This window comes from Orbicella franksi, chromosome 12 (assembly GCF_964199315.1).
Source record: "Orbicella franksi chromosome 12, jaOrbFran1.1, whole genome shotgun sequence".
Lineage (NCBI taxonomy): Eukaryota > Metazoa > Cnidaria > Anthozoa > Scleractinia > Merulinidae > Orbicella > Orbicella franksi.
In genome coordinates, this window is record NC_138156.1 from 22,904,870 (window position 1) to 22,922,406 (window position 17,537).

Consider the following 17,537-nt stretch of genomic DNA (forward strand, 5'->3'; position numbering starts at 1 on the left):
TATCAACCTTCTCTTCTCTCGTAAGTTCTCGCGCGTTTAGGGATGCGCCACACTCGCGTTTTAGGTTTAGGGATCCCAACCAATGGTTACCTCACTTTTTAAAGATGCTAGTTTTAGCCCTCTTTTAAATCTCCAACGTTTATTTCAGTTGTGAAAGTCTATCGATTTGGACAGTGCTTGGGTGAGAGATTCTCGCCCCTGTCAACGTCCTTTTCTCTCGTAACTTCTCGCGCGTTTCGATATGCGCCACACTCGCGTTTTAGGTGCAGGGCTCCCAACCAATGCTGACTTATGTTTTCAAAGATGCTTCTTTTAGCCCTCCCCCAAATCTACACACGTGTATTTCACTTGTGGAAAGCTATCGCTTTGCACAATGCTTGGGTAAGAAATTCTCGCTCATATCAACTTTCTTTTCTCTCGTAAGTTCTCGCGAGTTTAGAGATGCGCCACACTGCCGTTTTAGGGGCAGGGATCCGAACCAATGCCTACCTAACATTCTAAAGACGCTACTTTTAGCCCTCCCCCAAATTTAAACACGTGCTTTTCACTTGTAAAAAAACTATCGATTTTCACCGTGTTTGGGTTGGACATACTCGCCAATATCAGCTTTCTTTTCTCTCGTAAGTTTTCTCGCGTTTAGAGATGCGCCACACTTGCGTTTGAGGTGCCGGGATCCCAACCAATGGTTACCTAACTTTTTAAAGATGCTAGTTTTAGCTCTCTTCCGAATCTACGACGTTCATTTCACTTGTGGAAGTCAATCGATTTGGACAGTGCTTGGGTGAGAGATTCTCGCCCCTATCAACGTCCTTTTCTCTCGTAACTTCTCGCGCGTTTCGACATGCGCTACACTCGCATTTTAGGTGCCGGGATCCCAACCAATGCTTACCTAACTTTTTAAAGACGCTAGTTTTAGCTCTTCCCCAAATCTACACACGTGTATTTCACTTGTGGAAAACTATCGCTTTGTAAAGTGCTTGGGTAAGAAATTCTCGCCCATATCAACTTTCTTTTCTCTTGTAAGTTCTCGCGTGTTTAGAGATGCGCAGCACTGTCGTTTTATTTGCAGGGATCCGAATCAATGCTTACCTAACATTTAAAGACGATACTTTTAGCCCTCCTCCAAATCTAAACACCTGTATTTCACTGGTGGAAAACTATTCATTTGCACAGTGCTTGGGTTGGACATTCTCGCCCATACCAACTTTCTTTTCTCTCGTAAGTTCTCGCGCGTTTAGAGATACACCACACTCGCGTTTTAGGTACAGGGTTCCCAACCAATTGTTATATTTCTTTTTAAAGATGCTAGTTTTAGCCCTCTTCAAAATGTCCAACATATATTTCACTTGTTGAAGTCTATCGATTTGGACAGTGCTTGGTTGAGAGATTCTCGCCCCTTAATTAAATCTTTCTTCTCCTTCATAAGGTCTCGCACAATTAGAGATGCGGCACACTCGCTTTTTAGTTGCCGGGATGCCAACCAATGCTTACCTAACGCTTCAAAGATGCTACTTTTCAATCTCCTCCAAATGTACACACGTGTATTTCACTTGTGGAAAACTATCGATTTGCTGAGTGCTTGGGGGAGAGATTGTCGCCCATATCAACTTTCTTTTCTCTTGCAAGTTCTCGCGTGTTTAGAGATGCGCCACACTGGCGTTTCAAGTGGCGGGATCCCAAACAATGGTTACCTATCTTTGTAAAGATGCTAGTTTTAGCCCTCCCCAAATCTACTCACGTGTATTTCCCTTGTAAAAAACTATCGAATTGCACAGTGTTTTGGTTAGAAATTCTCGCCCATATCAACGTTTTTTTCCCTCATAAGTTTTCTCGCGTTTAGGGATGCGCCACACCCGCGTTTGAGGTGCTGGGATCCCAACCAATGGTTACCTAACTTTTTAAAGATGCTAGTTTTAGCTCTCTTCCAAATCTCCAACGTTTATTTCACTTGTGGAAGTCTATTGATTTGGACAGTGCTTGGGTGAGAGATACTCGCCCTTATAATCTTTCTTTTCTCTAGTAAGTCCTCGCGCGTTTAAAGATACGTCACACTCGCGTTTTAGGTGCAGGGATCCCAACCAATGCTTACCTAACTTTTCAAAGATGCTAGTTTTAGCTCTCCCCCAAATCTACACACGTGTATTTCACTTGTGGAGAACTGACAATTTGCACAGTGCTTGGGTAAGAGATTCTCGCCCATATCAACTTTCCTTTATTTTGTAAGTTCTCGCGGCCTTAGAGATGCGCCACACTAACGTTTGAGGTGCCTGTATTCCAACCAATGCTTACCTAACTTCTTAAAGATACTACTTTTAGCCCTTCCCCAAATGTACTCACGTGTATTTCACTTGTAAAAAACTATCGAGTTGCGCTGTGTTTGGGTTGGACATTCTCGCCCATATGAACTTTCTTTTCTCTCATAAGTTTTCTCGCGTTTAAGGAATGCGCCACACCCGCATTTGAGGTGCTGGGATCCCAACTAATGGTTACCTAACTTTTTAAAGATGCTAGTTTTAGCTCTCTTCCAAATCTCCAACTTTTATTTAACTTGTGGAAGTCTATCGATTTTGACAGTGCTTGGATGAGAGATTCTCGCCTCTATCGTAACTTCTCGCGCGTTTCGATATGCGCCACACTCGCATTTTAGGTGCAGGGATCCCAACCAATGCTTACCTAACTTTTCAAAGATGCTAGTTTTAGCCCTCCCCCAAATCTACACACGTGTATTTCACTTGCGGAGAAGTATCGATTTGCATAGTGCTTGGGTAAGAGATTGTCGCCCATATCAACTTTCTTTTTTCGCGTAGCTTTACGCGTGTTTAGAGATGTGCCACACTCGCGTTTCAGGTGCCGGGATCCCAGGCAATGCTTACCTAGCTTTTTAAAGATGCTACTTTTAGCCCTCCCTTAAATCTACACACGCGTATTTTACTTGATTTGCATAGTGTTTGGGTTGGACATTCTCGCCCATATGAACTTTCCTTTCTTTCGTAAGTTCTCGCGCTTTTAGAGATGTGCCACACTTGCGTTTTAGGTGCGAGGATCCCAACCAATGCTTACCCAACTTTTTCGAGATGCTACTTTTAGCCCTCCCCCAAATCTACACACGTGTATTTCACTTGTGGAAGTCTATCGATTTGGACAGTGCTTGGGTGAGAGATTCTCGCCCCTATGAACTTTCTTTCTTTCGTAAGTTCTCGCGCGTTTAGAGATGCGCCACACTCGCATGTTAGGTGCGGGGATCCTAAACTTTGCTTACGTCTCTTTTTAAAGACGTTAGTTTTAGCCCTTTTCCAAATTTCCAACGTGTATTTCACTTATGGAAGTCTATCGATTTAAGCAGTGCTTGGGTGGATATTTTTAACCATGCAATTTACTTTTCCCTTGTCTTTTCTCGCGCATTTAGCTATGCGGCACACTCGAACTTTTGTTGTCGGGATCTTAAACTATGCTCACTGAGCTTGTTAAAGGTGCTAGTTTTGGCCCTCTCTTAAATTTACACATGTGTATTTTTTACTTGTGGGAGTCTTTCGATTAGGTCAGAGCTTGGGTAAGAGATTCTTGCCCATATCAAATTTCTTTTCTCTCGTAAGTTCTCGCGCGTTTGGAGATGTGCCACACTTGCGCGTCTGGTATGGGGATCCTAAAGTATGCTTACGAGGCTCTTTAAAAATGCTAGATTTGGCCCTCCCCCAAATCTACACACGTGTATTTCACTTGTGGAAGTCTGTCGCTTTGGAGAATACCTGGAGAAAGATTCTCGCCCATTTATATCTTTTTCACACTAGCGTGTTTTTGCGCATTTAGCGATGAGGCAAACTCGCGTTTTTGATGTGGGGATCCCAAACTATGCTTACGGGGCTCTTTAAAAATGTTAGTTTTGGCCGTCCACCAAATCTACACAAACGTATTTCACTTGTGGAAGTCTATCGATTTGGACAGTGCTCAGGTTGGAGATTCTCGCCCATCTCAACTTTCTTTTCTCTCGTAATTTCTCGCGTGTTTAGAGATGAGCCACACTCGCCTTTTAGGTGCGGGGATCCCAACCAATGCTTACCTAACTTTTAGCCCTCTCCCAAATCTACACACGTGTATTTCACATGTGGAAATCTTTCGATTTGGACAGTGCTCAAAGTCGCCGAGACCGGGCTACGCGCAGCGTGATTTTGACCGACTTTGGGTCGATTTCCAGGATTTTGGGCGATATTTAAGAGTTCCAGGGACTCTAAACTAATTTGAGAAGACTTTGCTTTTCAGTGAAATGGAGAAAGGAAAAATTTTTGAACGCTTGGTTATGAGCAGTCTGGCCGAAATATAGCCCCTCTTTAATTCACTTAGTGACTAGAAAGTCGCCGAGAACGGGCTACGCGCAGCGTGATTTTGACCGCCTTTAGGTCGATTTCTATTAACTGGGGCGATATTTCCGAGTCCCAAAGACTCTAAACTAATTCGAGAAGACTTTCGTTTTCAGTGAAATGGACAGAGCAAAAATTTTTAAACGCCTGGTTATGAGCAGTCTGAATGAAATATAGGCTAGAACGTCGCCGAGACCGGGCTACGCGCAGCGTGATTTTGACCAACTATAAGTCGATTTCCAGGAAGTTGGGCGATATTTCCGAGTCCCAAGGACTCCAAACTAATTCGAGAAGACTGGGTTTCAGTGAAGTGGACAGAGGAAAAATTTTTGAACGCTTGGTTATGAGCAGTCTTGCCGAAATATAGCCACTTAAAGACTAGAAATTCGTCGAGACCGGGCTACGCGCAGCGTAATTCTAATCAACTTTGAGTGGATTTCCAGGAGCTTGGGCAATATTTCCGAGTGCCAGGGACTCTAAACTAAATCGAGAAGACTTTGGTTTTCAGTTAAATGGACAGAGAAAAAAAGTTTGAACGCTTGGTTATGTCCAATCTGGCCGAAATATAGCCCCTCTTTAACTCACTTAGTCACTAAAAAGTCTTCTCAAATTCGTTTAGAGTCCCTGGGACTCGGAAATATCGCCCAAGTTCCTGGAAATGAACCCAAAATTGGTAAAAATCACGCAGCGCGTAGCCCAGTCGCAGCAACTTTCTAGTCACTAAGTGGCTATATTTCGGCCAGACTACTCATAACCAAGCGTTCCAAAGTTTTCCCTCTGTCCAATTCCCCAAAAACCAAAGTCTTCTCGAATTAGTTTAGAGTCTCTGCGACTCGGAAATATCGCCCAAGTTCCTGGAAATCGACTCAAAGTCAGTTAAAATCACGCTGCGCGTAGCCCAGTCTCGGCGACTTTCTAAACACTAAGTAGCTATATTTTGGCCAGACTGCTCATAACCAAGCGTTCAAACATTTTTCCTCTGTCCGCTTCACTGAAAACCAAAGTCTTCTCGAATTAGCTTGGAGTGCCCGGGACTCGGAATTATCGCCCAAGTTCTTGGAAATCGACTTAAAGTTGGTCAAAATGGCGCTGCGCGTAGCTCGGTCTCGGCGATTTTCTAGTCTTTAAGTGGCTATATTTCGGCCAGACTGCTAATAACCAAGCGTTCAAAAATTTTTCCTCTCTCCATTTCATTGAAAACCAAAGTCTTCTCGAATTAGTTTGGAGTCCCTGGGACTCGGAAATATCGCCCAAGTTCCTGGAAATCGACCCAAAGTTGGTCAAAATAACGCTGCGCGTAGCCCGATCTCGGCGATTTTGAGCACTGTCTAAATCGATATATCTCCACTAGTGAAATACACGTGTGTAGAGTTGGGGGAGGGCTGGAAGTAGCATCTTTAAAAATTTAGGTAAGCGTTGGTTGGGATCCCCGCACCTAAAAGACGAGTGTGGCGCATCTCTAAACGCGCGAGAACTTACGAGAGGAAAGAAAGTTGATATGGGCGAGAATCTCTCACCCTGATAATGCTATTCAAAAGTTCTCATTGGCTTAGCCATCATGTCATATGAGCAATTATACCATGCTATACGAATATGGTAAGCGTAGGGGAAATGTTTTGGGACGTTTTTGTTTTTATTTTAATATTAATATTCTCTATTTTGGGGGCGTTTGTTTGTTTTTAGTTTGTGTTGTTTTGATTTTGTTTTTTAAAAAAGGAAAACAATTATTCCACTCGCGCTTGTTGGATCTATCTTGATTCATATCCAACGCGAGCTCGTGGAATAATTGGTGGTTTTCAGTGTCACGTCATAAAAATAGATCAAAATAAAAATCAAAACCGTTCAACAGATAAAGTCCAGAATCTGAGAAAAGAAAGAAGGTAAATATGCCAAGACTCTCGCCAAGATTCAGGTCACAACAATTTTTCTTATCCAAGATATGCGGAAAAAACGTTTTACCTAAATTTATAGAGATTTGTATGGAGACGCCATGCTAGTGCCCATCCGGATGGGCACCAACATGGCGGCCGGAAACCAACAGAAACATCTGTCACTGAGTTTTGCTACAAAAGCGTGCATTTATCCCTCGAGGAACTCAAAAACATTAGAATAATACTTTTACTAACACAAGAATTGTTTAGATAGCCAAATTCCCCGCAATAAGTCACTTTTTTAACCATCATGACAGCTCTCAACGCCGCGTCACCGAAAAGCTTAGAAATTCAAGCGTAGTGTATCACAAAACCAAGAACCCATTCGGAGCAAAAATTTCTATGAAAATTAGTTTTCAGCTGCTCTTATATATCATTAAAGTAAAATCTCAGGAAGATCAATAGTTTTGCAGTTTGAATTTTAGTGACGTCATGTGAAAACCGGCAATTGTTAGGTATACATAGTATATATATTTCACCTGGAAAGTGGTATTGACAGCAAATTCAACCTTGAGATGCTTCCATCTCCGACTCTGCGAACTCAAACGAATCAACACTGTTTGATTTCCAGTAGAGCTCTGAATAACAAAATACAGTTTATTCCTCGTCCATCCCTCCACGTAGTACCACATAGATAGTAGGACTTTATGTCCAGGGACGCTCGGGCTTGGAAATGGTCGACTGATTATGCCATTGTTAAGCTTGCTTCCTGGGGCCACACCTTGAGAAATAAAGCCAAGAAATTTTCCGGAGCCTGAAGAAGAAAAAGTAATGAGTTCAAGGGTTTTGTCAAGTTGTCAATTAGCGCTCACTTGGTTTAAGATGATGGTGATGGTGACGATAATGATCTATCAATGAGTGGCCTCATGGTTAGTGCTCTCGCCTCCGGATCGAGCGGTCCCGGTTCGAGCCCTGGACGGGGACATTGTGTTGTGTCCTTAGGCAAGACACTTTACTTTCATAGTGCCTCTCTCCACCCGGATGTATAAATGGGTACCGGCGAAGTTAATGCTTGGGGATAACCCTGCAATGGACTAGCATCCCATCCAGGGGGGAGTAGAAATACTCCTAGTCGCTTCATGCTCCAGAAACCGGGATAAGCTCCGGCCTGATGGGCCACTTGGCTCGTATGCAGACTTTACCATTACCTTACGGAGTGAGTTACACTTGCACATGTAATCAAACTAGATTTAATTTGAAAAAAGACGTTTACCTGCGCACGAGTTATTTGTGTGGTCATGACGTAACGAGCCATATTCGCTGAATCTCATCCAGTGCTGATTATTGCTCGACGCATTTTGCCACTGGCAATAGCCGCTGTCAAAACTGCAGTAGAAACCTGCAGGCTCATTGCAAGTGAAGTTGCTTGAGCCACTGCTGTCATCCTCACACCACTGGTCTGACGGACAGGGATTTGAGAGGCAGCGGCTTGTAATGGGTGATGAAAATTCTGGAAGAATGGCGGCAATAAAATTCAAACCCTGACGTGATACCATTTTCACTTAAAACCAGAGAACACCAAATGTAACTTACAATAAAAATCGAAACGCAAATAACACCGCTTGAAAAGATACTACTACAAAATTACTACTCAACAGCTTCCATAAAAATTGGAATAGTCACCCACACTTGCGTGTTTCAAACGTTTAAACCACTTGCTTGGCATAATAAACAAAACAACTTGAAGGTGTTGCTCAACAGCTTTCGTTTAAATGGTAACACATTAAGATTTGATCCGTGACACCGAGACTGCTGAGTAGCTTTCATTTGAATGGTCACTCACTAGGGTTTGGTCCACAACCGTTAAAGCTAGAACCACCTTGTACAATATAATATACAGTACTGCATGAACATACTGCTCAATAGCTTTCATTTGAATGGTCACACACTAGGGTTTCATCCACAGACTTGAAAAGTTAGAACCACCTTGTACAGCATAATAAACACTACCACATGAACATACTGCTCAATAGCTTTCATTTGAATGGTCACACACTCGGGTTTTATCCACAGACTTGAAAGTTAGTGACACCTTGCACAAGCATACAATAAACATTATCGACCCTCTCTTTAGTGCTATTCATGTTCAATTTAACAAAGACTAAATGATGTTCAGTTGTTCACAAGTAAGCTTTCTTTTTAGTGTTCAGCCGTGTAAGGAAACTAATTTCCCTGTTAATTTACTTACTTTTCAAGTAGCTGTCCATAACTTCATTTCTTGAAAGCACTCGAGTCCACAAGGCGAGCGAGCTCATCCTCATAGTGGAAAACCCTCCCTTTCCCTTGAGTCCACCAACAGACAACAGACTTGAGTCATCAGATGAGGAATAGTTCACTTGGGCTGGTGGTGGAGACTTGAACAAGAGCTGGCCGTTTTCGTAATACAATATATCTAGAGCAGACAACATAGGGAATTGGTATTTTCATTTCACTCCGGCGGGGCATTGCGGGCTGCGAATGACTTTCCTATGCAGAAAGTTTGCTGTCTTTTTATCAAAATATACAAAAGATACAAAACTTTATTTCTGGGTCCAGGAATTGTGTTTATTTAAAACAATGTCTAAATGGTGGTCTACCCAGAGATAATCAATTCTTAGTTTACAACTGAAATTTAGGTCATGTTCAAGCTATCAACGGACTCGGCGAACGTGTCACGATTGATTTGAGTTGACAATGTTAGTCAAAAATGATTCAGAGAGATTTGGCGCACATACAGAACAAAATAGATTTTTTCAAACTTGCAACCGCAAGCCAGTCGTTGTTTCGCTTTGTAATTTACTTACTTGTGTGGTTCCAGGTGATCGTCAGGAAAAACCAACCTACAGGAAAACAACTTCGTTTTATTTGCCAACGACTGGAGCCGGCCGTGAGCTGGATAAGAAGATTTTTGTGGTCCTTGACTTGTACTGAAAGTATGGTGTTGTTTGCATTTGTGATAGCCACGATGTAAAGGCCGTCGATGAACTGAAGCCAAAAAGATATTGAAATTCCTTGCTGGCAGTTGTTCAAGTCTTCGAGACAACGGTTGCTGAACTGTCCTGGAATAGGAAATAAGCATTTGTAACACTGTGTGCAGTTCCCGACTTAAAAGAACTTTTACGGTGACAAGCCATGCACATCATGTGGTACATCCCGAGAAAGTGAACATAAAACGGCTTTTTTTCATTTTGTACCGTACGTGAAACTACGGATAGTAATTAAGAAACAATTTTTCTTTTGGTAGTTTTTGTAAAAGCGTCGAGCTTCAGACAGTGTTTCGTCTTGTTTGTTTTTGTTTTTGTTTTTTTGTTTTTACAAAATATTCTGCTTTTACGGTATTGGGAGGGTTCCGGATATTATTATCCAAGTTACCTAGTCGACTCGCCAACCAGTCGTCAAGTGATAAATTTCGCTGACAGCAATGTCTTAGAAATCGTTGTGTATTCTGTTGGCAGGTTCGACTGTCTAAGATACTAACCTAGGTTGGCCCAGCCCCCTCCTGTTCGCAGTAGACTGAGAACATTGCCCATCTGGGGATTTCTAACCACTTTGGCTGCACCTAAGGATATAGCAAAAAATATAACAGCAGGCGAAAAAATACAAATAAGAACACAATGAAGAGAACCTTTGATCTTTACAAAAATTGACCGGGGAAGATGATAGTCAAATGGCTTGCCATTCTTATGTTCTAGCGAACAGGTCTGTGTTACATAACTACATTAACTCTTTTTTTTCAAAAATACAAACATCTTCTGAGCTGGAGACTCTTGCTTTCTTTGCAAAGAGTTTTATTTCAGTTCTCACAGTGGTTCTGTTGCTATGTGACGTAAAATTAAGTGCGTACTTACCTTTAAAAGCCGAGCTTTGACGGTTGAAAGCCCAATAAAAGTCTGCAGAAGAATTCAGCGCTGTAGATAAACCACACAAAAATCGTGTTATATAACTGACTTCACTTTCAGAAATACAAATTGAAGTATATAAGCGTGATGCATTTTCTAACACAACAATCTGTACTGCGTGGTCATGATTTGCAGTGTACCTGCATTTTTTAAACAGAGATTTATCAGCTCAATTCCCAGTTCCCTTTGTGAGACACGCCTGCAGGGAATCATGGTAGTTGTATTTATCATCTTGGACAGGATATTTGTGTTGATGAATACAACTACCATGATTCCCTGCAAGCGCCTCTGATAGAGGTAATTGACATTAGTTAACAATCGATCGTTTTGTTTCACTATCATTTAGGTTAGTTTAAAAAGAATCTGTGGAAGGCTTTGTTCGACTAATTAACAATTAGACCCGTAGCCCTTGAGGGCGAAGGGTCTAATTGTTTTAGTATCACCCAACCAGTCGGACAGAAAATGTAATAATAAAGTTAGCAAATGCAAGTTGAAGAAATATTTATTTGGGAATAAAACGAAAGAAAGCGTCACGCTCGATGGCGCCAATTTCGCTACTCAATGACTATTACTAATAGTCCCCTGGTAGCGTTGCCAATCAAAATGCAGGATTTGCATTAGTCCACTAGTTGGGTGATAGTAATGGTTGATGGTCTCCGGGGGTGGAAGGAGTGCAGATATAGGGGCCAGTCTTCCAGTTGACAAGGAGATTGGAGAAGAAAAATATCAATTAGGGAATCTGATTCCCAGGCTCTCTTTTTCCATCGCTCCCTATAGCGACAGAGAGGCAGTCTTCAGTAGTGCGTGACGTACCTGGTGTGACTTGCAGCCCACAAAAATAGCCAGTGTATCCGCCGAAACATGAGCAAATTTTGGAGTCACACACTCCACCGTGACGACACTTATATGGATAATTTTTACGGCAAGACGTTCTTTCTTCGCAGACGGGTCCAATAAAGCCGTCACGACATTCACAAAAAAATTGATCCGTCACGTAAGGATCTCTTTGGCACAAACCGCCATTCAAGCAGGAACCAAGCGCGTGACAAGGAACCTTTTTCTCGCAGAAAACTCCTTCGAATCTACCATCACTTACTGTGTGCTGGTTACAGCTACAGAATGTTTTATTAGTCTGTAGGTCCAACTCGCATTTACCATTGTTAACACAATTAGAATCATTACATTGAAGTTTGGCTTCGCAGTTTGAGCCTGTATAACCGTAGTCACAAACACAACTGTTATGTAAGCAGAGTCCTCCATTTTGACATTGCTCGTCACTGGAGCACAAAGCCCTAAACCTGCCGAAGTTGGAATTTGCTGTCTCTGAAAAATAAATCGAGAGAAGCATTTTAAGTCGGTCGGTAAGGCGAGGGGCAGTCGGTCGATTAGTCTGGGTCGGTCAGTCTCTCGGTCAGTCGGTCGGTCAGTCGATCGGTCGGTCGATCGGTCAGTCGGTCGTTCAGTCGGTCTGTTAGTCGGTCGCTCGGTAGTCGCTCGATCAGTCGGTCGGTCAGTCTGTCGATAGTCGGTCGATTCAGTTAGTGTCTTTCAGTGAGTCGGTAACAATGGTAATATTGAGATTCGTCTTTCAATTTTGTTTTATGGAAAAAGTAGACAATAAGAAGGCAAAACCAAAATGGTCATTGCAAATTCGGCAGTTTTTCCCCTGTACTATTTTATGCCGTTTAACTAAGTTAAACAAGCACAGGATAAAATAACCGTGAAATGCTCCCTCGTAACATACTATGAATATTCCTCGGGTTAGCACAAGCCTTTGCCACCGAAACGAATTACATAAGAAGCAATTCATTTAATACAAGTAGCATACTAACCATTTAATGTGAAGAGAACAAACAAGATGAGCCAAAAGCCTTGGTAAATCTTCCTCATTGTACCACTGAAGTGGTGGCTCTGCAGGGAAAAAAGGTAAGTTAAGTATTTGCGGACCGGCAAGCAATTCTAAAACAAAAGTGGAATCCAAATAGAACGGGTCTCGACTAATTCCTCGCAATTCAAAGAAACTATAACATGAAAGATTTAACCTTCAAATTTCCAAAAGTGATTGACATCAAACTTGTCCTTTGTCAGGTCGAATTCGGATATTCAGCTAAACAGTTTACACACAAGATAGGGAATATTCTCGCTTCCTTGCTGTCGCTTTACGACAGTTCTCTCACGCAATTCCAATCTGTATTGAATTGTTTTCGTCAAGTAGTGTACACAAGTTTAATTATTTTGTTTTGTTGTTTTGTTTTGTAGAACGTGCTGTAAAGGTGTAATATTTTGATGCCATCTAAATTGCTTTGTAATTATTTTACAAGAGATGACATTTTTTGATATCTAATTTAAAGAGATAACAGAGGTTTAATGCGACAACAGTTTCCGCTGGTTATCAGCCAGTCAGAAGTCCTGTTATATCGGCGTCAACGTTATCGATGTTGCAAATGGCAGTTAAACTGTTTCAATATGTTAAAACACTAACTTGGGATGAAGGTTTAGGTGAATAAAACAACAGAAATGATTAATTCCCTAAGTCTTGGTGTGATTTCTTTTGTTTTATTACCCTAAACTTCCGTCGGAGCTAAGAAACATTACCAATGGAGTATCGAGAGAGGCCTATTGTTCCCTTGCTATTAATTAACTATACATGGCGAGACTATCTTCGTAAAATATTCCCTTGGAGACCATGGGATTTTCTCTTGATTCCTGATTCTTCATTATTTTTTAGCATGCTGAAACGTTCTTAGAAATAATGAGATATTCTCTATATTATCAAAACGTATTTTTGGTTTGGTTTCATAACTTGGTCAAATATCATCTGACATGACATTAACAGGCGCTTTCGGCCGGTTTGGCGTGAAATCAAATCGAAGAAGGCTTCGCAATTTACCTCATGAAATTGTTCGGCTGCACGACTACCTGAATGAGCAGCCCGACTATTCCTATGAAGAAATGGTTAATGAAAAGGCCTTACCTTTGATGAAGAGTTATTTCCACTTATTCAAAACCAATTTGGATCATCAGTAAAAAAGCCAAAAAGCCGAGCGACAGGACAAACAAGAGTATGACAGCAGTCCACAAATTTCGTATTGACCTGTCTAAGTTGGTCAGACTTGAAACGACATCCGACTGTTGCAAAGTTAAAAAAGCGTCAAAAATATAGAAATATTAAGAATGCTGTTTGTAGAAAGCTGATAGAATTAGCTGATAGTTTTTTCTGCTTGGTTGATGGGTATTTTCTCTTTGTTTAGGTTGATTGAAAAATGTGCAACTTGAAAAAGTGGCAGATAGTTTGAATTGTGTTTTCGTTTCGCAGATGTTCTATTGGTCTTTTGTACACGATATCAAAGAAACCTTTTCTCGAATAACGAGGTGTCAATTCAGCTTCCTCTTTACTAAAATACCTCTTTTAATTTGCACAATACCGGTACCATAGTGATCGCAAGTCACGTGCATTGTATCGAAGAAGAACTGTGGAATTTAGCGTCTAAATATTAAGGAAGGAAATGACGACTTGCATGAGAAGTACTGTACTAGCTGAATAGAGATTTCAACTCGCATTTTGAAAACCTTGTTCGTTTAAGAAAGATGTTCATATTAAGCCATGGCAGCTGTTCAATTTGACTCTATCTACAGTACGCTTAAATCTAAAATGGTGCTGACTAATAGCATCCCCGAAAATAACCTCCTTCCGATTCATAAATGACTTATTTTGCCCCGTTTATCAGTGCTAAAATCTAGTAGTAAATAAAGGTACTCACGGTAAAGAAAATTGCATCCAGAATTGTATTCTGACAGTTTTTGAATTAGCTCCTCTCACAAACTCTATGTTTATTCATCGTTCTTGAGTAACGCCTGTTCATTGCTCTTAAAAGTCAGGGTATTGTTCTGGGTTTATTCAATGCTCATCACAGCCAATCAAAAAGTGCATAGCAGAAGATAATAAATTGACTTAAATGACCTCGTGAGAAGGAAGCGGCCTTCACCAGGAGGTCAACGCTTTACACCTCACTTTTCCACTGCACAAAAAAGCCTGTTGTGACGTCATTATGCTGACAGATAATTGGTATTGAGTCAGTTTTAAATTTGTAACAAAATCAAAATTGCCTGTAACAACTTCAATCACTTCCAACTTCAATTAAGCTCTAATATCAGGAAAACGCGTTTAGATAACTCCTTAAAACAAATGAGAAGTCACCCACTTCAATCCCTTTCTAATCTCAATCACGCGCAATATGAATTTCATCACTAACAATACATTTGCTATCAACCGGTCATAAGAGCAATTTTGGAGGAGCCATAGAACTGTTTACCCCCGTTGGTAACAAAATCATGCATGCTAGAAGGTACCCAGTTCTTCCTCGGACAAAGTTACCACGCGCGTTGCGTGGTTGTTTTCGTGGAGGATGAAATTGCGTGTAAAACCGCTTGAGCTGCCCACGTGAGCAAAATTGTTGCCTTCGCCAGGACAATTAGCATATTGGTAGACTAAAAAGTCGTTGCTGATGCGTGACACTTGGTTAAAAACGATTGAAACGATATTGGATGTATAAATATCGGAAAGTGTCAAAAATGTTCATGCATATTGCCTAGCAATTTGTCGCTTAGTTGCGTGGTGTGTGTAATTACTTTGTTTTCTTTTATTGTTTGAATGGCAATGTATTTATTTATTTATTTATTTATTTTTAGGGAGTCAGAACTAATGCACAGCGCCAGAGATCGTTACTAAGCCCCAGGACTACCTAGAAGTTGGATGTTTGAGGATGTGAATCCAGGATATAGGTGAGTGAGGAGAGGGAACTGGGGGAAAAGGATGCAACCAGAGCACCACATGTGCAGGTGAGAGGGCCTGGATCGAATACCATCCCAATACATTATTGATAATTGATACTCAAACTATTTATCCAATAGACCAATCTCGATATATCAAAATTCAGCTTAAAACAGTACGAAGCTCTGGGAAATAACTACAGAGTTTGTGAGGTTTATTCCCCAGAGCCTCGTGCTGAGGTCTATTGTGTTAGGCTGAATTTTAATATATTGGAATTGGTCTATTTATCGAACCTAAACATGAGAATAATACGACGAATACTGTGAAGATGCACAAACGTCTGAAACGATGCATATATTTTGATGCAAAAATCTTGATCCCAAATGCACGAAAATGAAAAATAAACTATAAAGGGACGTACTTACAAAAAGAGGAGCGAAAAACAGCGGAGCATAAGAGGTTAGTTTAGTCTGTTCTTAACAAGCTGCAAGTTACCTTAAAATTCCGATAAAAATATACCACGCAATACGCAGAGAACATGATTATAAGATTCGTATCTTGTATTCATAATTGTGCGTGATCAAATTAAAAAAAAATAAGAAAAATAACTGTTTTTAAGTAAAATAAATTATTCATCGTTCAAATTACACATATGTATTTTAACACTTACAGAGAATGTTTTCGATCTCCTGAAATAGGTCCTGGAGTATATTGGCTACAAATGCTATCAAATGGATTATTTTTAGAAAGAGGATCAGTTTCAGAACTAATCACTCTAGCCAAGCACCTGCCGAGGCTATCGTTTCCCTTTGAAACATTTATTATTAGCAAACACAGACACAAAAAAAATAACAACTAACAGACTATCATGCTTTTGAAATATAATTGTCTTCCATAGAACAATAAAAAACTATTTTTATTCGCGTCAGTAGAATGATGCATGTCAGTACGTGCTAGAGTTAAAATATGTTTTGTCGTAGAAAATAAATATATATAATCTTTTTTGCTTTTGCTCGCCGCTGTAGTGTACGCTAAAATAACCTTAAATGATGAGTTTAGCTTTGTTTTTTAGAGTTTTCAATGATAGTAGTGCGATCTCGTCAAGTACCTTGAAATATTCAACTTGATTTGACCGCCATTTTTTCAGGAAGTAAACTTTATTTTATCGCAGTTTGGACAAGAGTTTTGACTCTTGTATATGGATTACACCTCGTGTAAGATAGATCCTCGTTAATGCACAAATTAATTTAACGTCGGCAAATGCAACACTGTCACTGTTCATAGTGTTTTCTTTTTCTCTCTGTTTTTTTTCCCGACTTTTTCGAGAATTGCTTCTTGTAGCATGGATCATCCTTTTAATAACTTCCTGCTCTGAGCAACTTACCAGAACGTTGCTAAGTGAATGGAAACGAAGCTTTGCAAAAACTACGTATGTCAGTGAGAACCTGGGGGCTAGCCAGTAGATGCATGTGGCTGGAAAATAAATTTGCTCGTTCTTTCATGAAACGGTTACGATGAATCCCAGGCCAATGAGCAGCGTATTTATGAAGGAGAGAAACACGAAGAGCAAAACAGCAAAACTCATTTCTGTTGCGAGCAACCCCATCCCATTGGTCTCTCCAAGATGGCGGACACAGCGCGGAAAAACGAACGGGTTTTCGTCGCCGCGTCCGCCATCATGGAAAGACACGAAGTCACGTGACACAATTCACCTGCAGCCGCCACATGCTTCCAATGAGTGAAAATTGAATCTGCCCACCCGGGTCAGTAAAACATCCGTCGCTTAAGCCTACGTGATGGCGCGCTGTGTTTATGCCAAATACATTTATGTCGATAATTTTAAGAGGAGTTTTAAACGAATGCAGCCTTGTCGTTCGTCAATACTTGTCTTTTGTTATTATTGATAACAGGTTATGAACAATGCGCTTCGATGCAATTTCTTTCTCAACTGAGACCAACGCTAATACGCTCACGTCGGAGACAACTGCTCTTTGAAAGAGAGATTTTAATTTGTCGGATAATCCTTTAGTGTCGCGAGATATAAGGATTAAGATTTCTTCTCAATTTCGACAAACGACAAAACGCCGGATTACAAGACATGTCTCTCCGCGCTCTTTCTAAAAAGGAATAATAGCAATAACAATATTGATAAAAATCGAGGATCGGCACTTCTAGCGCTGTATATGTGTTTATACAAAGCGAAGAATCTTTCTAAATGTATGTATATTTTAAATACGCGATACCTCAACAAAAATGAGCTTCATAAATTGACAAATATATAAACTTGCGATGGACACATGGGAGGCATTATGTGACGGTGAAGTTATTGCCAAATCCATCGATCAAGTTGTATAAAACGTCCGTTCAATTCATTTCAATTCCGCTAAAAATCACTACCTTTTCTCACCCAGCAACAATATCGCAAGGATGCCGGATTTTGTAGGTGAACAATTCCGCGACAAAGTAATGCTCTAAAGGAAGGAAATTACCATTTTTATATTTTAGGCCGACTGCTGTGTAAATAAGAGGAATTGACAAGAGAATAGAGATGTCTAATCATGAACTGACATGCTATGTTCGCTGATCCGTAGATGAATTTTAA

General features: G+C 40.7%; 1 protein-coding gene across 1 annotated transcript in view; it reads right to left on the reverse strand.

Annotated features, from left to right (window-relative positions):
* LOC145464262 (uncharacterized) overlaps window positions 1-12,378 on the reverse strand; it is a 38,256-nt gene extending 25,878 nt beyond the window's left edge. The window contains exons 1-8 of the mRNA XM_081448096.1: window positions 11,997-12,378; window positions 10,978-11,487; window positions 10,114-10,173; window positions 9,744-9,824; window positions 9,070-9,324; window positions 8,475-8,678; window positions 7,500-7,736; window positions 6,766-7,040 (exon numbers count right to left, since the gene is read on the reverse strand). Of these exons, the coding sequence (XP_081304222.1) occupies window positions 6,766-7,040; window positions 7,500-7,736; window positions 8,475-8,678; window positions 9,070-9,324; window positions 9,744-9,824; window positions 10,114-10,173; window positions 10,978-11,487; window positions 11,997-12,054 (1,680 nt within the window). The 5' untranslated portion in view covers window positions 12,055-12,378. The remainder of the gene's footprint in view (window positions 1-6,765; window positions 7,041-7,499; window positions 7,737-8,474; window positions 8,679-9,069; window positions 9,325-9,743; window positions 9,825-10,113; window positions 10,174-10,977; window positions 11,488-11,996) is intronic.
* Window positions 12,379-17,537: the final 5,159 nt, after the last annotated feature.